This window comes from Gopherus evgoodei, chromosome 6, assembly GCF_007399415.2.
Source record: "Gopherus evgoodei ecotype Sinaloan lineage chromosome 6, rGopEvg1_v1.p, whole genome shotgun sequence".
NCBI lineage: Eukaryota > Metazoa > Chordata > Testudines > Testudinidae > Gopherus > Gopherus evgoodei.
In genome coordinates, this window is record NC_044327.1 from 37,836,750 (window position 1) to 37,859,568 (window position 22,819).

General features: G+C 40.9%; 1 protein-coding gene across 2 annotated transcripts in view; it reads left to right on the forward strand.

Annotated features, from left to right (window-relative positions):
* Positions 1-22,819, forward strand: part of TRPM6 (transient receptor potential cation channel subfamily M member 6) — an 82,756-nt gene that overhangs the window by 52,857 nt on the left and 7,080 nt on the right. For both annotated transcript variants that reach the window (XM_030567350.1, XM_030567351.1), the window contains 8 exons: positions 2,835-2,893; positions 4,505-4,530; positions 9,800-9,850; positions 12,125-12,190; positions 14,807-15,093; positions 15,324-15,406; positions 18,079-18,284; positions 20,343-20,394. In XM_030567350.1, the coding sequence (XP_030423210.1) occupies positions 2,835-2,893; positions 4,505-4,530; positions 9,800-9,850; positions 12,125-12,190; positions 14,807-15,093; positions 15,324-15,406; positions 18,079-18,284; positions 20,343-20,394 (830 nt within the window). The remainder of the gene's footprint in view (positions 1-2,834; positions 2,894-4,504; positions 4,531-9,799; positions 9,851-12,124; positions 12,191-14,806; positions 15,094-15,323; positions 15,407-18,078; positions 18,285-20,342; positions 20,395-22,819) is intronic.

Below are 22,819 nucleotides of genomic sequence, written 5' to 3' on the forward strand. Positions count from 1 at the left end.
AAGTAGGATATTAAACTAGTGAATCATGAAATGGGAGTGTGTGTGAAGATGATAATCAGAAAGGTGAGCATTTATTAATAATTCTCTAGGCCATTAAGCAAATACACAGTCTGATGTTGAATGTGTGAGCAGAGTTGATTAGAGAACTAAGGCAACCTTTGGCAAGTTCACCTTTAACTATTAGGTGACAATATTTATTGTATGCAAAGTGAGAGTTAAATATTTGTTCTAGTGCAAAGGTGATTCCTACTGTATTTAGTGTGGTTTTCTTAATCTCTGTCTTCAAAAAATTATGATTGATCAGAACTGATTTGCAACCTTATATGACAGACTGGCTAAGTGGCAGTTCTTCAGAAAAGGACCTGGGGATTACAGTGGATGAGAAGCTGGATATGAGTCAGCAGTGTGCCCTTGTTGCCAAAAAGGCTAATGGCATATTGGGCTGTATTAGCAGGAGCACTGCCAGCAGATTGAGGGAAGTGATTATTCCCCTCTATTCAGCACTGGTGAGGCCGCATCTGGAGTATTGCATCCGGTTTTGGGCCCCCTACTATAGAAAGGATGTGGACAAATTGGAGAGAGCCCCCCTGGAAGGCAATGAAAATGATCAGGGGGCTGGGGAACATGATTTATGAGGAGAGGCTCAGGGAACTGGGCTTGTTTAGTCTGCAGAACAGAAGAGGGAGGGGGGATTTGATAACAGCCTTCAACTACCTGAAGAGGGGTTCCAAAGAAGATGGAGCTAGGCTGTTCTCAGTGGTGGCAATGAAAGTAGACTAGATAGTCAAACCTTTGTTTCTAGTCAGTTTCACGGTTTGACTTTCCTGTAGTATCAGAGTATTGGAGTTTTGAGTTCCAAACACAACAGAGCAAGTTTAAATTTAAACAAAAGATTTTTATATTGAAGAAAAAGAAATTATAGAAACATTTATACTGATCCTAGATTCTGTAAAAAATTAATTTTGGAATTAAGTCAATTGGACAATAAATCTTTAAAACAGGGCATAATCTATTTTTAAGAAATGAGCTTTCCCTGGGTCAATGCTTCTCAGACCAATCTGTGGATCATCATTGGTCCCCAGGTCTTTCCTTATGCCTAACAAGATTAAACATTTTGAGAACAAACCAATGGATTTTGGGTGGGGAGGTGACCTGTTACCAGAGGAACTTTCATGCAAAAGGTAATCTCCTGGATTAAAACATGGGAGAACATCTGAGCTAGTTAATTTTAAAACTAGATTTAAGGTAATATTTAAAGATTAGTTTTATCTAGTTTGTCTTAAAAGCTTGTCTCTGATCTTTTTATTTGAATCCTGGTGCACTCTTTTTTTAGGGAAAGGAATTTATCTTGGTCAGATTTTTCAGAGGAATATTGACATATCTGACTAATACGTGAGGATATCCCAAAGTTAGATTGTCCTATAGGAGTATTTTCCCTGATGTAGCTGGAAGGTTTTGCACTATTAAAGGGACTAAGAACCTTTCACTGACCAAAATGAAACATATGAAATCTAAATATCATATTGACAAACTCCAAAGTTCTTAAAAATACACCATGCGTGGTGCTTCAAACTGTTAGATGTGTGATGTATTTTCTTTGTGTCATGGCCTTACAGGGACCCATGCTCTCTCAGCTCTGTATGGTCCCCGGGAGGAAGCCTCTTCAGTTTGACAGCCTGTCTCAGGAGTCACCCTCTGGTGCAATAAGCCTTGGGCTCTACCACCTCTTGGAACAGCACCTTTGAGCCTTCAGCATGCCTATATCTCTCTGTGAGACCCCTCAGGGAGTCTATTCACTCTGGAACCCCGGGGCCTCCACATCCTGACACAGTAATAAAACCCCAATCTCTAGATTACAGTCACTCTCAGTCAATATGAAAAAGAAGGGTTTATCTGAACACAGCACAGAAAGTTCTTAGGGCATCTAACATAGAAAATTTCAGCATCGTCCATCTGGGCCTGTCCAGCATCCAGGTGGGCTCAGGCTGCTCTTTGTACCAATCCAGAAGCAACTTCTTTCCAGCCAACGTCCTTATATCACCTTCCCCGAAAGCCCTTCCTTCATCTTCTGTATTCTTTCCTGGACAACCAGATCACTTGGACCTTCTCTCTTCTGCCCTTTGTTCTTTCACTGGAAAAACCCATCTGGCTTCCAAGATGGGGTGGGCCTCCTGATCACCAGTTGCTAAGTTCCACTGTGTCCAAGCCATTGTCTGAGGTCCAGGCAGCTAGACGAGGTCTCACTTGGTCCTCTGTAACAACCAACACCCTCTCCCACCAGCTCGTTAAACATGCAGCACATAGGGAAAACTGAGACACAGTAAAAAGAACAGGAGTACTTGCGTCACCTTAGAGACTAACAAATGTATTTGAACATAAGCTTTTGTTAAGCAAATCCCCCAATTGTCGCCCCTTCTTGTATAACACTGTGGGACATATTTTAAAGAACTTATCCATGAAATATTTATATTTCATTTTTCTGCTATAAAGAGAAATTCCCTAATAGTTTTTAAACTGCAAAATCCTTCCACATACACTTAGAATTTTTCCACAGTGCAGTCTGATATAGCTGGATCACTTAAATTATTCTACTATCTACCTAAATGCATGGAGATTCTATGGAAAATTGTAACTAGGACAATTTCATGTTCGAAATCAGTGTAGGTTTAATAGTGCTATGAAACCCTTAGATTTCTGTGGAACCACTCATGGTAGTCCAATTAAGTACATGTATATGTGTTTGCAGGATTGGAAGCTTTATGAGTTGCTCTGATTATGTACGTAGGACAGTGATATATAGAACGTACCCGTAACATCATTTTTCTTCTTCTCAGGATTTGAGTAATAGCATGATTGGGACCACCAGGAAGAATAATCTGAGCAGGAATTCCTCGTATGTATTCCTAACTATTTTAAGATACTTGCCACATACCTACAAAAGTAGACTCTATTGTAAGCTAGTTCTGTAGATATTGCAGATTTTCATTTTAGTTCTATAGCACAGTGAGCATGAGGAATTTGTGCATACGTAAAATGAAGGATTCAGGCAATAGACTTTTTTCAATAAAATAAAGGTTTATTGTTTAATTATAAAAGGTTAACAATTCCAATATAACTTCTAATTTTAGAAAGAACATCGATACTTCTATCTTTTTTTTTATCCCAGTACTTTCTAATTTTCTCATTCAGTCACCACAGCATCTTAACTACTTATTCTAATCTAGAGTATGAAAGGCAACATTTGCTTCTGCTGCATAAATTGTATGTTTCTTTTTAAAATAACAAAAATCATGAAAGGCTGTCATTCTCTGATTAAAATCCTTTCTATCAACTCTGCATTGGCAATAAGTCTGTCTGCATTTGCAAAATATTTGGCTTGCTTTCTATAAAGAGATTTTGGTGGTGGTTAAGCTTTGATCAAAGTGAAATAAAATCATACTAGCTTGAAAAGTGTCTTCAGTTTTCTTGTTTATTTCTTCAAACCTCTTGGATGTTTTTGCAGCTTGCTTGATAATTATCTTAATATTTGGGATACTTTTGTGTGTGCTTCTCTTTCTCCCTCTCTCTCTCTCGAGTTCATCACTGCAGCATACATCCCCACTACTTAATAACATCCCTGATAAAATAAATAAAAGGCACAAAACAATTGCCACATTCCATGCGATTTCAACATGGGAGAAAAAAATACCATTCTTTTTAACAGTCCATTGTGGCATACTTGCAGGCAGTAGACACCCTGCATACATGCTAAACTGAGAAATGGACTCACAGGTCCTGATTCTGCTGTCACTTACACTGGTCTGACTTCAGTAGAATTACTCTTAATTTATTCCTGTGTGAGAGGAGAATCATGCCCATAATCTTTTGTCGTCTTTCCTCCTCCCTCAAGCAAAAAGCTTACATCAGCTTGAGGTAGGGTGACCAGATGTGCCAATTTTATAGGGACAGTCCCGATATTTGAGGCTTTGTCTTCTATAGGTACCTATTACTCCCCCACCCCCTGTCCCGATTTTTCACACTTGCTCTCTGATTACCCTAACTTGAAGCAACAGAGACTGTTAAATATCAGTAGCAGTAGGGTTTACAGTATAGCCTCCCTAAAGATCAGCTAATAAAGTGCAAGGCAACTGCAAAAAATTGAGCATGTCTGATTTCTTCCGGTAGTGGGCAGTGGGACACATACTAGCCAGCACATCAAAACGTAGGTTAAAATTAAAAAGCAAACAAACAATCCACCCATCCACCACTCATATCTGATTGAAGTGCTCTTTAAACAATATTGTTGTTATCTAAAGAAGACAGTGACCCAGAATTGCAAGCACAACAAAGTGATCAGCTGTATGTCAAAGCAAAAACAACTTTATGCTAGTGATTCTTGTGTTTTATAAAGTGAGTTTAAATCTTTGTGAGTTTGAATTCACATTGTTCAAATTCTTTCATGTTATTACTTGTTTAATCACAGAAAAGTTTGAAGCATAATTTCCTATGCTTGATTCTAAAACAGGTTGAGAAGTTCAAAAGGCATCGACAGTAAGTTTTTTATTGATTACTTGTCTTTAATTCTTATTTGTAAATCCTACTTTCACAATTCTGAAATACATAACCCGAGGAGAAGTGATTCCATTGTAAGCATGGAAGGTAAACAGGAAGAGGGTTAACAATAATTGATACCCACCAGAAAGAATTGTATCTTTACAGTTAACTACAAATAATGTGATATGTTTCCCCCATGCTAAAAGAAATGTCCATCGATTTTGCTCAGCCCAGCAATATAAAATATCACACACTTTTCAGCAGGAATTAACTGTGCTGTACTTAAAATGAGACTCGTGAATTTTGGACTGTTGGTTACCCTAACTTGAAGGAGCAAGAGAGTTCCATTGGGTTAAATAGGAAGCTTGACATATATCTGATGGTTCAGTCTAGCATAACATTTCTGATTACAATGAGTGTTTCTAAGCACAGTCATGGTTGCAGCCATCTCTCGGGTAAGTGGTATTGGGGTCAGTTCTGCACTTCCTCTACATGTGGAACTCTCATTGAAGGATCAGGTCCACTGTGGCATTGTCAGTGCAGGAGTTCAATGTCAGAGATGGTAAATACATTTTCAAACTTCTCTGATATTCACTCAAGAATCTGAAGGATGACTTTGTCCAATAAACGTAGAACTTTTGTATGTAGCCTTTTTTAGTCAAGTTTATGTTCACAGTGGGTAATACAATGGGTATTTGGGCTGCAGATGCTACAGTCACATATTAAAGAGACACTGTCAAGCTGAATTTTGTTGCAACTGCTTATTTTAAAAAATGCAAGTTTCTCGAAGAGCAGACTGGCTTTTAATTCCTTAAAATGGTTTTCAAGATATTTTGAGTCCTCCTATCATTACAAGAGAATTTTTGGTTGGAATCAAGAATGGGCTGCCAGAACAGGGGGTGGGAGGCAGGGGGCCATGGCCCTCCTACTTTTTGAAAATGGAGGCGCCTGGCCCATCCACTTTTCTCCCCTCCAAGGTCCTGCCCTCCAGCCAGGCTGGCAACTGGAGCCTGGTTGGGGAGCCCGGGCAGCTGTGGGCTGCCATGGACCCTCCACCTGCCCAGGGTGGGGGGTGAGAGCAGCCCCTGGCCCATGTCCTCACCTAGCAGGCCCCCCACCCAGGGCAAATGGAGGGTCTGTGGCTCCCCATTGCGTCCCTGGTGGCTCTTACCATGGCCGGGCTGCAGCAACGGCTCCGAGGCCCCGCCTCCCCAGCTAAAGCTGGGTTGGGCTAAGAGCTGCTCAGGAAGCTGTGCAGAGCACAGACCCTCCACCCACCCTGGGCAGCGGACTCTGGGGGTGGGGACATGGGCCGGGAACTGCTCTTGGCCCCCTCACCTTGGGCAGGTTGAGAGTCCACAGCTCCTCGGCCCAATCTGACTTCCGGCCCGGCGGGGGCAGGGATGGGGACACAGAGGGAGTGGGGGCCGGGGTTCCTGGCCCCCCCCATTTTTGGGAAGTCTCCACTACCACTGGTCAAAAACAACACCAAATATTTTGAATGCTCCCTCTCCTTCCTATCTTGCCTGCTGTGACTTCAGTTTCAGTTTCAACTCTGCTGCTGTTGGCAGAACTTGCTGAATGATCTTCAGCGTCACAACAACTGTGGAAATGTGCTGTCAAATAGTAAAGTAAAAAAATTAACCATTTTTGGCACACTTCTTTCAATTATAATTGTACAAAAATTGTTTGTACAAAACAGTAGTAGAAAAATTGTAGGCAAATATGAATTTCAAGTTGACAGTGTCCCATCAGTGCAGCCAAGTAATTGTTTTTCTTAAAGTGTTGGTCCCTATGGGTATTCACTCTGGGTCTGCACAGGGTCTGTGCACCCGGAACAGAATTTTTTCAGTAGCAGTGTATGTGGGTCTGCTGCTATGTCAACTTGTATTGCAAAGCAAGGGCATAAGTGGCACCACACAGCAACCACCTCTTCAGTTTCTCTTCTACTGCTCATGGTCTGGGACCGAACTCTCCTTTGCCTATATGCCATAGCTTGTTCAAAACTCTACTGTTGTAAATACTCTAGCTACTTATAAGTCTTAGTGTAGTTAGTTATTGGGGTTTGGGAGGTTTCCTCCTGTTATTCCCCCAAAGCCTGGGCATTTATCCCCAAGGTGTCAGGCTTCAAGCGTTGCCTTCCCAGCCCCCAGGTCTTTCTGGTGAGTGACCTGCAGAACTGCCTCTATTGCCCAAGGGAATCACATGTCACATTGAAGTGTGAGATCTGCCACTGTTTTGTCCCATGGATTAGGCAGTCTAAGGGTACGTCTTCACTACCCGCCGTATCGGCGGGTAGCAATCGATTGCTCGGGGATCGATATATTGCGTCTCATCTAGACACGATATATCGATCCCCGAACGCGCTTATATCGATTCCGTAACTCCACCAACCCGAACGGAGTTGCGGAATCGACAGGGGGAGCCACGGACATCGATCCTGCGCTGTGAGGACGGTGAGTAATTCGATCTTAGATACTTCGACTTCAGCTACGTTATTCACGTAGCTGAAGTTGCGTATCTAAGATTGATTTTCCCCTGTAGTGTAGACCAGCCCTTAGGAGTTCAGACTCCATTGGCATGAGATGGTACTTGCCATGAGACAGCAGTCAGATCATTCCTTGCCTCATTGGCCAGAGCTGCTGAGCTGTGCCCTGTCAGTGGTGGTGGACTCCTCTACCAGGCCCAAAGGCTCTGTGATGTGGAAGCATGATGAGGCTAAGCAGAGGCACCCTCCTAAGAAGTGGGTCAAATTTGCATTCCACACCTCAGAGTTGGAGTGCTTGGAGCTCCAGGGTAATGCACGCAGGCATCGATGGTACCAGGCACTTCCTGTGCTCCAGAACCAACTACTAAAGTGCACAAGGACTATAAAGAGTGCTCACCATTTGCACTGGCAGTACCACCCCACATGGCCAAGCCTGCATTGACAGATTCCATAACAGAGACTCCAGCAAGTTTTCCTCTAGCACTGCTCAAGGACCTGGCAATCTCTGCATATCCTGGACAACCACACAGCTCAGGGTTCCTGGGTGCCACAAGAGTCCATGTGCCACATCAGCTATGAGCAGTACACAGAGCATGTCAGCAATCCCTGCCTTTCATCCGATTCACTCATAAAAGTCAGGTCAAACAATATGACCATGGTTTACTACAGGAGTAGGCAACCTATGGCATGCGTGCCAAAGACGGCCTGCAAGCTGATTTTCGGTGGCACTCACACTGCCCAAGTCCTGGCCACCAGTCTGGGGGACTCTGCATTTTAATTTAATTTTAAATGAAGCTTCTTAAACATTTTTAAAACCTTATTTACTTTACATACAACAATAGTTTAATTATATATTATAGACTTATAGAAGGAGACCTTCTAAAAACATTAAAATGTATTACTGGCATATGAAACCTTAAATTAGAGTGAATAAATGAAGACGCAGCACACCGCTTCTGAAAGGTTGCCAACCCCTGGTTTACTATATAAAGAGGGGGGGAGCCAGGTCCACACCACACTGCAGGGAGGTGGCACAGATATGAAATTGGTACTTCCACAGTCCAATCACCCTCTTGGTAGCGCACCTACCATGGATAATGAACTCCTTAACATACAGCCTCATCAGGCATTTTCATGAGAGCCATGAATGGAAATACCACTAATCCATGGCACAACGGATTTGTCTTCAGTGGCAATTCCCACCTTGGGACCTCTTTGCCAACTCAGGCAAACAAGAATTGACTGTTCTTGCAACGCACAGGGATGCAGCTTCAGAGAGCATGCCTTCCTAATACAGTGGTCAGATCCACTGATGTATGCCTTTCCTCCCATCTCCCTCCTACCATGCATCCTCAGGAAAATCAAAGTGACAGTAATCTTAATAACTCCTTAGTGGCTGAAGCAGTTTTGAGTTACGATGGCTCTCCAGGTGACCTCCCATCCATGCACTCACTTACAGACATTACCAAGTCTACTGTCACAGAATGGGGACAGACCCAATAATCCCAACCCCGCACCTCTCCATCTGCAAGCGTGGCTTTTGGATGGGCAATGGGGTTAGAGAGATCCTGCTTGAAGAAGGTTGAGCCATCTTCCTCAATAGCAGGAAGCCTGCCACAAGGATGTGTTACATAGTCCAGGATAAACAAAATTCCAACATCTTTTGGGAACAATAGATGTTCATGGTACCAAAGGAAAAAGAGCTTCCATTTGGCTATCTTCTCTCCTTAAAATCTTTGGGTTTCTCACTGAGTTCACAGTGAGTATGTCTCACAGCCTTTAATGCTTTCCATCCCACAGTGGAAAAAATGTTCAATTTTTACCCATCCTACAACAATTTTAAAAAAAAATGCATAATGGGAACATTCCCGGTGGTGTCAAGGTCAGTGCTGGCTAGGAGTCTGAACCTGGTTCTCTGTACCTAAAGGAACTCACTGTTCAAACTTTGGCCTCCTGCTTCCTATTATGTTTATCAATGAAGATAGCTCTCCTCATGGTTATCACCTCAATCAGAAAGATAGGCAAACTTGAGGCCCTTATTACAGATCCATCTTATACCATCTTTTCCAAATATAAAGTATTGCTGATCCTGAGCACATAGAGAGCATGTGCACTCATGGTGAATACACAGAACTCCAGTTACTATAAGGTAAGTAAACTTCCTTTTTCACTGGAACAAAATGAACTAAAATATATAATGGAAACATTCTATTAGTCTTAGGTAATGTAAAAGCTTGTTTTATAAAGCATAGATTTGGGACCAAATTTGACCTGACAGTGTCTCTTTAAATTAATTTTGCCAATAAATTGCTTGTTTATATTTTTACAGCATTTTAGATGTCATGGGTTAATGGACCTGTATTATTATAATTTCAATGTAATAGTACAGTTAATAGAATGCTTAATGACTGGTATAGAGTTGCAAAAATCATGCCTTTGGGATTCTGTGAAGCATGATGGACAGCAAAGTGCTTTTAACATCCCAGAGGTGTAATTGGCTTAGAGAAACGACATGTCCTTGAGGTTAATATTGCTAGTCTCCCTTCATTTCCTTGTATAAATAAGTCAGATGGCTATATTAAATTGATAACTGAAAACTGCCAACATACCATACATTATAACATACTTAACGTCAATTAGTGATTCCTCTCTTTAGAATGCTGAGCCAGTAATTCTGATTAATCTGTTTCATGACAAACGTGAAGGGAATAAATTCAAAATCATGCATTTATCTCTGCTACAATAATTAACATAATGATCCTTTAAAAATAATTTCAGAAATCTCAGTCTCCTTGAAAACACCTCAGGACCTGCAACATCATTATTCTGGTAAGCAGGAGGTACTTGAATGACAGCTGAGCAACTGCAGCCATTGTTAAAATGCAGAAATTCTGGTAATATTTTTTATTCTTATGCATGCCTCAGTTTCCGTTCATGCTTTGTACTAATATGAATTGAATATAGATGAAAGGGACAAGGTTTTGGACTCATGTAGCTATCTGATTGAACCCAGGGTTCAGCAATTCCTAACCTGAGGTTACAAATGCATGTAGACACTAATGTCCTAGGTTAACAAATCCAGAGTCTGCTAACTCAAGTTCTACTAACTCTGGGTTTACACTGCAGTGTAGACATACCCTTAGGCACTAGTAGCCAAGAGCAGAGCAAAGGCACTGGAGAATAGGGGAAAGGTGTCAAGTAGCTGTGTTAACAGATGAGCTCATAGGGTATGGCTAGACAGCAACTAGACACCTGTGGCTGGCCCATGACAGCTGACCTGAGGCTGCAGAGTTTTTTCACTGCTGTGTAACTTTATTCCGAGTTCAGGCTAGAGCCCGAGCTCTGGGTACCTCCCACCTCTCAGGCTCCTACAGCCTGGGCATCAGCCTGAACCAGAAGTCTACACAGCAATGAGACAGCCCTGCAGCCCAAACACTGTGAGCCTGAGTTGTCTAGTTGCTGTGTAGACATATGCCTAGAGATATAGGCTTCTCACCTGGGTTGAAGACAAAGGAACAGAGACAGGGAAAGGAAGCAGAAATGGTTCCTACAGCAGCATGGCTCAAAGGTTCACTGGATTTAGACTGTTTAGACTATGTCTTAACCTTTTCTTTCCTATAGACCTAAGGGCTTTCAAAGTCTGTATGTCAGGTGACTAATAAATTGTTACCTTGCTTTGAAAAGGCTGCCTGGTGTCACAGCAAATACTTAGAACATTGTGTCCTGAAAGGGTAAAGAACAAGTCTCCCACAGTTGGCTGGACCCATTGCAGGGAGCCACAGAGAGAGAGACAAGAATTGCTAGCATGCAAAGGCCCAGTTTTGGAGTCATGGAGGCCAAGGGCCTGCCCATATGGAACTGTGTGCATCCTTGGGGTCTGGCACACCAGACCCTGTGAATCCGTAACACAAGCACATTATTTCTTTTTCTGTCATCTTCTGTGGCTCCCACTTTGTAGAGTCACACTGGAGAACCCCTCCCCTCCCCCTAGTGAAAGCTGTATATTAATTTCATACCTAACACTGTAGTGAGGCCATTTCAGGTATTTGTTGGCAAATGATGATGGAAAAAAAATAGGCCCTGGCAATAAAAATCGTAGTTTCACAACTGATGAAAACTTAAAGAACTGAGCTGTAATGCCCAGAAAAGACAGGGGCCATGGTTTGTTCATAGCTGTCACCTCCCATCTTGATGAAGTACAGTATTCACTGCAATTTCCCTCTTTCTTCTTGCTTGCTGGAGTGGATTTCTGCAGTTAATTTGTATTGTACTACTTAATCTGTGTTTATATACTTATGAACTCACTGGAAGTCTGGCAGGGAACAAATCATTTGGACACTGATTGCCCACTATGCTGTTTTATTCCTAAATAGAAAATGCGCAGAGATTGCTACTAAGCTGCAGGTTTCTGTGCTTTCGGGTGAGGAGGAGAATTGTCCAGAACCTACCAGCAGATGTCCCTGTAGACCACACTTCCTTAGACCCTTTCATGAGAAACTTTGGATAAAACATAAGCCAGTATACAGCTATCTGAAGTTCAGAGACTGTGCCATAGTTACAATTAATAGTATCCAATTTTTTCACTCCACTGACTTTGATAATATTATGCCAGTGACAAATTTGACTCAGCATATATTGGGGCATGTTATTTAATTAGGTGATATTTTTCAACACAATCCAGATGCTGACAAAAATAAGATGTTTTCGGATGCTTCAGGGTTAATTTTTTTCATTTGTAATGCAAGGATGTGTCTGTGGCAATGGATGGGACTCAGGGAATCTGGGTTCAGTTCTGGATTTTACCACAGACCTCTTGTGTGACTTTGGGCAAATCACTTAATTTCTGTGCCTCAGTTCATATCTCTGTAAACTTGGGCTAACAGTACTTCTCTGCTTCTTAGATACTGTGAGGATAAATCCATAATTACTTGCTTGAGGCTCGGATGTCATAGTGCTAGAGGTGATATACATAGCTAGAGGAAAGGCTGGCCACAACAAAATGTACTTATTTTTGTAATATTACAATAAAACTGTCAAATATTTCTGAAAATCAGTCAAGCCAATGCTAGCCCTGCATCGCGAAACCGTCTATTTTGTTTGCAGCTGTTGAAAGGAACAACTTAATGAGGCTTGCTCAGACTATACCATTTACACCAGTCCAGTTCTTTGGTGAGTGCCAGTTTCTCTGTTCTGCTTTGAATGTATTATAATCACAGCATGGATTATTTTTTAAAGAATACAGTTAAGAAACCTCATAGGTTGGATTAATTTAGGTATATATAATTTACATTTATTTTCTGAAAGGAACAACTTCTGTAACCACCACCCTGGACCAAAGGGAATGAATCTATAGCCTGTTGGTTAAGGCACCACCTGGAAGACCCAGGATCTAGTTCTCCTAGTCCAATAACTCCTTAATTATTTATTCTCAACTTCAACGTGAGAGATTGAGGGAGCCATACACATCAGAATATCCCATAGCTCAGTGGCTAAAGCACTCTCCTGAGAGTGGGGAGATCTCTGTTCATATCTTTCCTCCCCATGAGGCAGAGGGAGAAATTAAACCTGGGTTTCCCTAGGAAGTGCTCTAACCACTGGGATAGACAGATAGATACCTCCCTACAGCCGTACTTATGTGCCAAACTCCCTAAGAGGAGTGGGTCTTAGGATGCACCCCTGTTGTTGGCATCTCCCATTTGTTAGCTTAGGTGGCTCCCCACCTAGCTTGCTGGTTTTTGTGGATTTCATTCTTAGGCCACTGTCTCTCCCCATTCATTGTGTAGGGAGCCCAGGTGCCTAACTCAGGCTTTGTGGTTCATAGTGTTGTTCCAGTGATTTTTCTAGGTGCCTAAAAGTTGGGCATTGCAATGATGAGTATTGCAAAGCCTAAGTTCCTTTGTGGATTCAGGTCCTTCTTCCAGGCCACTTGGTGAGACCAGACTCTCCTGTGCAGGGTGCTCCGAGACTGAAATCTACTGTGCTAGCTCATGTCTCTCCTACAAGTCTCCCCTTTCCTCTTGGCGTCTCTTCACTCATGATTTGTGTGGCTTTTTTTATATGGTTTTTCACTTCACTTGCGGAGTTCCTTTGTATGGAGAGAATTCCAAACAATACAACTGATAGATACATAATTTGAAGGATTTTTATTCTTTTATCCATTTTATTAGCAGTTCTTGTTTTATTAAGGAAATAGTGCAATATTCTACAGTAATCACCCTCCAAACACTGCCACATCTTGATGATAAAACTTAAGGCCTAATCCTCCAGAATCAATTGGTTCAACTTTAACAGAGCTGATGTAAGATCTGTGTAATGGCGTGGAGAATCAGACCCCTCGTGTCTGGGACCATTACTGCAGAATATGTCCATTGGATGTTGTATAAAATGCTTAAGACATAGAAATGGTACTTGTAAATGTTTAATTATTCTATCAATAATTCTGGTCTGTATTCTATTCAACTGAACATTTGTACACAGTGGGCCTGATTTTTAGCCTGGCTCATACCTGGCCTCCTTTGTGGCACCTGTAATTATTTACATATCCAGGCAATGTTAGATATTAAGTACCTGATCAGGTGCTTGTATGTTTATATTACATCAACCGATTTTGCAAATAATCTCAGTCACAAAAAGGGAGGGCAGGATTTAAAACTCTAGCCTGTTATATTAGTTTATTGAAGATAATAATGAATAGTTTTTGCCTGTCAAAGGCAGAATACTGTTGCACTCTGTCTCGCTATGTAGTTAAAGATTGAGCTGCATCTCACCAGATGCCTTCTGCATGCAAAATGATAAAATTACTGAAATTTTGTGCAATAGAGATGACATAGGAATTTCTAGGAACAAGGTCAAATTCTTCATTTAAAATAGAAAACTTAAATCTCCATGCTTATTTGTCTTAATTTCTTCTCATTATCCTTAGTTTATATTAAAACAGAAACCTAAATATTATAGGAAAGTTGATGTTGATGGAGGACACGCTAGTTCCCAGCTGTGTGTGTTAGTTTGTGCCAGGCTCTGCTTCTCTTGCTCATGTTGATTAGTGTCTGATTTCTCAAATAACCCAGTTGAAATCAATGGGACTGTCATGGATCAAAGTGCTACTCAGTGTGAGTAAGGGTGGCAAAATTGAGCCATTAGCTTTTACAATTGTCATGAAGATAAAGGTGTTACTTCTTATAAGCAAGCAAGATCAAAAGGGAAAAACGGTATAAGTAGTATCGATTTTAATTGTTTTCTGTAAGATAAATAATCTTTTTATTCAAATACGGACTAAAAGGGAGAGAGTGAGTCTCAGCATATTTTGATTTAATTTCAGTTCAACCAATTATTGATTGGTGTTTAAAAGCAAATATTTAGACCCAATCATCCCTAAAATCCAGTAAGTCTGATGACACTGAGAAAAGCCACTGAAAAGAAGTAAATGACCACAATTGTATTCAGTAAGATCCACTGGTTTAAACCAAGGCAGTTTTCTTGTATTGAAGCACGCCTGAAGGCTAGAATTCATCCCTGTGAAGAAGGCCAGTACAAAATAGAGAGACAATGTAATTTAAGGGGTCCATAGTTGTTGTGCTGTCCCTCTGAACAGGGTTGAACTTCACCTTAGTGAACAATAGAAGACTTGGATGATATTTCAGAAATACGGTAGCATAGTGGAAGGCCCATATCGTTAAGTACTGTAAAGTGAGAAAGTTATATGCTATTTTAGGGGAAGAAAGGTAAGTCTCAAACGGTGTTGCTGTGATTTGTGATACTTATAAATAAAACTTCTTTCAACCTCAGCTGGAGAGGAGGTGACAATCTATAGGCTAGAAGAGAGTTCGCCTTTGAACTTAGATAAAAGCATGTCGTCCTGGTCACAGCATGGGATGGCTGCAATGATCCAGGTCTTGTCCCAAGAGGAGATGGATGGAGGTCTCCGTAGAGCCATGAAGGTCATTTGTACCTGGTCTGAGAATGATGTATTGAAGTCGGGACAAGTCTTCATTGTGAAGTCATTTCTTCCTGAAGTGGTTCAGACATGGCAGACGATCTTTCGGGAGGGTACAGTGCTAAATCTGTGCCTGAGGGTAAGTATAAACCTGCAGGGAAACTGTCCAGCACAGTTTGGCAGGTATGAAATGGTTTGGTACATGTAAACACTTCCAGCCTGGAGTGACTTGCTGTTTAATTATGGTTACAAACTTATTGGGGAGAGGAGCATGGAAAAAATCCATCTCCTATTTATGATTAGTAAGGAAGACTCCTTTTCTTTATAGGCTTGTGTAAAAGTAATACCTATACATGTGTTTTTGTTTAGGAAATACAACAACAAAGGGCTGCTCAGAAGCTGATATATACCTTCAACCAACTGAAGCCACATAGCATTCCATATACCCCAAGGTAAGGAAACGGCCTTTCAAGAGTGAGGTGGAAAAGACTAAATACAACCTTTTGCAATATTCGGGTGCAGGGGGCAGGAGGTTTTCAGTGAGATCTCTCAAGTAGGGAACTTATTCCCCTTCTCTGTGGTTTGACGAAGCCCAGCTTTGTTGACTGTCTTTCAAGGCCTATTTTTTCTGTGTAGTTTTTCTAGAGGGGGTAGGTTGATATCATCTGACTGGGTGGGTGAGGGAATTTGGGGGAAATATAAAGGATTTGGTGGAATCCTGGGGCAGATTACGTAATTAGGGCATATATTTTGTTATGTGCACCAATACTTTTCCTTCTGTTTGGGGCCCTGTTTTTTCTATACCACCTGTAGAAATGCCACTATTAAAACATGCTTCTGTGGGAATGGTGACCTCATACATGTTACAATCTATGAATATATATGTAAGGCCTGATCTAGAGCCCACTGAAGTCAGTGGAAGTCTTTATATTCAGTGGACAAGGATATGATCTCTTTGTATTACATCATGAGTACATCAGGGGTGAATATGCACCATCAGATTGGAAACCATGAGCATTTGATCCTGTCCCAAAAAAATTCCCATTACCCAGTACCAAGAGATACTCTTGGGAAATATTCTTGCTTGTTCAGTAGCAGCCACACTTCTACACAAGCCAGTTCCATCTCACTATATGCTGTTTTTTAGTTACTTACCTTTATGAGCATATTTTTCCTCTTCGGAAATGTAGAACTATGGTTCAGTATTTGGGGTAGGAAAGGAATTTCCCCCAGATCAAATTTGCAGAGATCCTGGAGGGTTTTTTGCCTTCCTTTGCAGAGTGGGACATAGGTCACTTGCTCATTTGAACTATGGTAAATGGTGGATTCTCTGTAACTTGACGTCTGTAAGTCTAGATTTGAGGACATCAGTAACTCAATCAGAGGTTATGGGCCGACTACAGGAGTGTGTCCTGTGATATGCAGGAGGTCAGACTAGATTAGTGGCTCTTAACCTTTCCGCACTGCTGTACCCCTTTCAGGAGTCTGATTTGTCTTGTGTACCCCCAAGTTTCACCTCACTTAAAAATACTTGCTTACAAAATCAGACATAAAAATACAAAAAGTGTCACAGCACACTATTACTGAAAAACGGCTTACTTTCTCATTTTTACCATATAATTATAAAATAAAGCAATTGGAATATAAATATTATACTTACACTTCAGTATATAGAGCAGTATAAACAAGTCATTGTCTGTATGAAATTTTGCTAGTGCTTTTTATGTACCCTATTGTAAAACTAGGCAATATCTAGATGAGTTGATGTACCCCCTGGAAGACTTGTGCGTACCTCCAGGGATATGTGTACCCCAAATTCAGAACCACTGGACTAGATGTTCAGGATGGTCCCTTCTGGCCTTAAAGTCTATGAATATACTCCCTGTTCACCCCATTACTTAGATGCTGTGGCATCTGTGAGCATTACTGGACATTGGATATCTTTAGACTGGCTTATTTTGAGGAAAGTTTTTGAATTTGAGAGGAACCCAGCCCCTCAAAAAGACAACCTCCCCACAACAAGCAAAACAGAACAGTTTTTCCCCCTCACAACAGTAAACTGCATACATACATTTACTCCTTCCTTTCTGCAGAAGAAAAGAAGATTTAAGCCATCTTAACAGAGAAAACCTAGACATTAAATGTCCTCTCACATTAGTTTTACACAGGAGTAAACCCCAATTTCACTGAGTTTAGTGGAATTTCTCCTGATTTACACTAAGTAGATTATCAGGTGTAACATAGCGCATCCTATGAGCCCAAGTGTGCCTTATGAAAATGAGGATTTTTGTTGTTGTTATTTTGGAGAATATCATCAGGCTTTCGCAGGGGAAGGAGTGCAGCTTTGCACCTCTTTTGAAAAATGGTGCATGATGGTAAATTAACTTTTTCCAAAGGGGTCCTGACTTAGCATTTTATAGCATTTTTTGTTCCAGGGCGTTTCTTTAATTAATCGTAAAGATTTCAGTCCATCTATTTATGCTATGCTTGTACTATGAGATAGGGGAGTGATTCCCCTGCTTGAGAACATATACTTGTGTTAGCTCTCCTCGAACAAGAGCAAGTGTAAAATAGGAGTGTTACTGTGATAGCATGAGTAGCGGCAATGGAGGCATGGCTTAACTGTGCCAAGTACAAACCTGCCTGAAATTTGGCCTGTGCCCTCTCTGCTGCTACCCCTGCTAATGCAGATACACTACTATTTATACTTGTGCTAGATCAATGAGAGCTAGTGCAAGTATGTGTATATGAACAGGGGAATAACACCCTTAGCTTGTAGCCTAGCCGGTGCTGCAGAGATTTGCTAGTGTAACAATGGCATTTCCTGGTTTACTCAGCATACACTTCTTGTTCACTGACACTCCTGTCCACAGAAGGGCTTTGTTTTGAGATCATTTTCTGAAGTGTTTTCTCCAGTAGATTACATCTCTCAGGAATGACTCCCTGCTATCTACCATTTGTTATCTTCTGCTGCTGAGAGTTTTCTAAGAGGTTTGAAGTTTTTAAGTGGTGGAGTAGTGTCCCACTTTTCAGTATATTTGCTTTGTTCAGTAATAATTGCGACCTGACTGTGAGGACACTCATCATCCTGCCAGCCCCTGACTGACAGCATTTTTACCCACAGGTTTCTGGAGGTTTTTTTAATATATTGCCATTCAGCCAATCAGTGGCTCACCATAGAGAAGTACATGACGGGTGAGTTCTGCAAGTACAACAACAACAACGGGGATGAGATTTCTCCCAGCAATTTGCTGGAAGAGATGATGTTGGCCTTCTCTCACTGGACCTATGAGTACACCCGAGGGGAGCTCCTTGTCCTGGATTTGCAAGGTGACTGCCAAAATGCAACAGTTTATTACATAACTTAGAGATGCCAATAAGAAAACAACGCTGAATTCAACTTAGAGAAAAAGAGCCAAATTCTGCTCCCATTTACGCCCATGAAAATCCTGAGCAATTCCAAAGACATCCATGGAGTTACTCCAAATTTATATAGGTGTAAATGAGAACACTATCTGGCCCCATATATCTAGTTTACGTGTACAAGCACCGTGTACTAAAACAATGTGCAGTAACATTTCAATTAGCTAAATAAAAACCACTCCACATGTTAATGTTGATGAAGATTGTTAAATGTTTGCAACAAAAATACATTTTTCTCATCGGAAGGCTGAAAACTGGCATCAGTTGTTTTTTATATTTTTCATTAATAAAACTGTAAACAGTTTTTAAATTGCAGTTCTGAGAACTATTCACAGAGCTTGGTGGCTCCTCAAAAGAGCACAGAGTGTGGTATGACCACTTTACAATACTTGTGTAAAGGGAACATGGTATATTTAAAAAAATAAACATTTGACTGTGTACAGAAAATGAACACCATCCGTCAGGCAGTTTAAACATCATTGGCTCTCAATCCTGTCAAGGGCAATTTGCACTGCTAGACATAGGTTTATCCTATTTACATTTTACAGCATTCTCAAACTGTGAATTACATTAAGACTTCCTGGTCAAGCAAAATCAGCCGTTAAATCCATGCTTGCCTTCATTTGATTTTATCTTCACATTAAGAAATATAAAAAGACTTTGTGTATCTTTATTACAACATATTGGAACTGAGCCACACTTCCTCTCTTATTTTTAAAATTTGGTTTAGTATAGTGCTCCTGAAATTCGCAGGAGTACCACTGGCTTGAGCCTGGAACAGGGAAGTATGTGCATAAATCTTTGCAGAACTGAGGCCCTCATTTCCATCCCAAACCAGGAAAGAGAAGTGTGAAAAAAATGGAATAAAATTTATTTACAAAATTCTTTTCAACCTCAGAAAAGGTCTGACTTAAGTATGGGTCAGCGTTTGGGTTGTCCATACTACATTGGCTGTCCTTAAACTGGAGCTCTCGAATCAGAGCACAAAATCTGTTCCAATTGGAATTCCAGGCAGACTAGTCTGTCTATTGGAAACCTGCAACTAAAGGGCACGTGTGTGTAAAAAATCAGACTCTCACACACATAATATCTATATATATTATACTTTTATTTAAATATATTCTGTATTAACAAAGGCCCTTTGTCATTGGAATGTGTTACAAATTTTCAGGTGTTTTAACATATGGTGAGCATAATAGTTATAGCTATTCTTCACCTATCTACCTGTATCCATTGCAGCACATGAGTTCATCACTAATGGAATGAAAATAATTGGATGCTAATGTTCATGGAAGTTTTCTTGTACATCAGCAGCCCCAATCATTTACTCAGATATAAGGCAATGACTTTTTAAAGTAGAATCCCATAAGCCCTAATGGGGCATTGGTTTGAGGAGAGGAGTTTATCACAAAGGAAACTGTTCTTCCATTCATTTACCACAAAACGCCTATTAGCACTGATTGGAGTTACCTATCTAACTCTACTATAACCACCACCAAAGGGGAGAATAGACCCCAGCATCCTCACATCACAACATCTAAATAAAGGGACGTATTCTGATACCCTTGCTCACCTTGAATAGCACCTTTCCACATGGGTGGTCCTAATGAAATCAACAGGATTTTAATAATGAAATAAGGTGCTATTCAACATGAGTACAGGCCTCGTTTTACTGTAGTTACAGCAGTTTTGGCAACTCTTTCCATGGTTTCATAGTGTAGAGCCATTTGGGTAAGTTTCTAGCCTATCCATTCATAAATCCACGAGCATGTAATATCAGGAATGGGGTGAGAACAATTAGCATTTGTTTGTCTATTTTTAACAAATAGCTACAGCATTTTATTTTTACCTTAAGTGTAAATTTAGAGTCTACAGAGGAAATTGATATTTACATTGGTTATGATTTTATAACATGATATTTAAAAAAACAATCTTTGCTTGTAACACTTTTCTAATTTACTGTAGGTGTTGGGGAAGACCTGACAGATCCATCTGTTATTAAACCTGAAGGCAAGCAGTAAGTTTATTGTCATTTTATTAGCTGTCATTTCAGAACATGGTGTGTTTTGATGTAATTCATTTCAGACAATTGATAGCTAATGAGCTTTTTTTTTGTTTGTTTTTTAAAATCAGGAATTAAATATTGATTTGAATGTAGTAGTTCTGTTTTTTTTCCAGATGGTGTAGTTTCAACTGAATAATTATATATGATCTAGGAGAATGGAGAGGGGACTGGGCACACAAAATTCCTGATTTCACAACAGGATTGTTAATAGTGCTTTTTATGTACACAACACTTTATATACAATGGCTCGGATCCATAGACTCACAGACTTTAAGGTCAGAAGGGACCATCTAGTCTGACCTCCAGCACACCTCAGGCCACAGAATCTCACCCACCAACTCCTGTAACAAACCCCTAACCTATGTCTGAGTTACTGAAGTCCTCAAATCGTGGTTTAAAGACCTCAAGGTGCAGAGAATCCTCCAGCAAGTGACCTGTGCCCCATGCTGCAGAGGAAGTGAAAAACCTCCAGGGCCTCTGCCAATCTGCCCTGGAGGAAAATTCCTTCCCAACCCCAAATATGGCAATCAGTTAAACCCTGAGCATTTGGACAAGACTCACCAGCCATCACCCAGGAAAGAATTCTCTGTAATAACTCAGATCCCACCCCATCTAACATTCCATCACAGACCATTGGGCATATTTACCTGCTAATAATCAAAGATGAATTAATTGCCAAAATTAGGCAATCATACCATCCCCTCCATAAACTTATCAAGCTTAGTCTTGAAGCCAGATATGTCTTTTGCCCCCACTACCCCTTGGAAGGCTGTTCCCGAACTTCACTCCTCTGTGTGGGGAGACAAAATGGTTTTGTTTCTGGCCTGGGGTGTACAGGAGGTCATACTAGATGATCTAATGGCCCCTTCTGTCCTTAAATTATGACACTTGGGGCTTGTCTACATGAAGGGTGAGTTCAGAGAAAGCTGGGGTGTGAATATACTGCATACTAACTGTTCATGTGGACCCTGATACTGTGCACCAAAAGTTTGTTAGTGCACTTTAATATACTCATGTTTCAAAGCAGAGAAGATCAGGGCATACTATTATACTGGTAGGTCCCACAGAATCAGTTAGTGCACGGCAGACCAAGTCAGGGGTATATTCACACCCCAGCTTCATGTGAACTAAATGTTTATGTGGACAAGCCCTTAATCCTGCACAAAGGCCCCAGGTCAGTGGAGTTTCACAGACAGACAACTCTTGCTGTATGGATCAGAGTGTTGGATCAACTCTTGACTTCAGTTAGATGTCACAGCACCCTAAGTATTACGTACACATCATTAAACCAATTTCACAAAAGGAGAAACAAGTTCAGAAATATTAAATGACTTGCCCAGGGCACAGAACAAGTCAATTCCAGAACTGGGAGTAAAAACTTGATCTCCGGTCTCCAAAACCACTATTATTACTAATATTATCTGTATTATGAATACCATTAGTAAATAATAAACATTTGCACAATATTAATAATTAATTACTATCATGTGTTGATTATAGATACTATATATGTATTATTGCAAATATGTGCTAGGTGTTTCACAACAAATATAAGACAATCTACTTTTGACCCCTCATACTGGCCTTACTTGAGGCCACAGGACCTATACGCACAGTACCCAGAGTCCGTATGAGTCAATAGGGAGTCTTGCCATCCCTCCCCTCCCAGAGGTCAAAGGGAAACTCCTGAGCCTATGGAAGGAAGAGGAGGATGAAGTGGCTGCTCCAGTCTCTCCCTGATGACCACAGACAATTCCAAGAGCTGGTTCAGAGAGTGGCAGAAGAGCTGTAAATGCCCTTAGAGGAAGCCCAGGACTCACAACACAACTCTCGTTCGGTCTAGCAACTGCACCCAGTGTCTTTACAAAATTATTTTCTGTAGTAGCCACACAATTTAGACCGGGTGGTTGTACCATCTTCCAGTGTCTAGATGATTGGCTTCTTACAGACAGGACTTATTCAGAAGTCATAACATCAGCCTCATCGCTGCTCCATCTCCTAGAATCCCTGAGAATCTCTGTGAACATGCAAAAGTCTATCCTGGCTTTGGCTCTGACTATAGATTTCATAGGAGTTACCTTAGATTCAAAACAAGGGCTCAGCTCCATTGTTGAGTTGGACAGATTCCAACTCATGGGCATCCCAGTAAATCAGATTATGCACAATCCTCTGACATTGGTCTGGATTTGCCTTACTCTCCTAGGTCACATGCCATCATCTACTTACGTACCGCAGTTCATCTACCTCCATGCCTGTACGCTTGGTTTCAAACAGTATATATACTGAGCAAACACAACATGAACACTGTAGTGATAATCCCCAATAAGAAAAGGGCCTCTCTAATTTGGTGAAAATATTCTGCACAAGTATACATGGA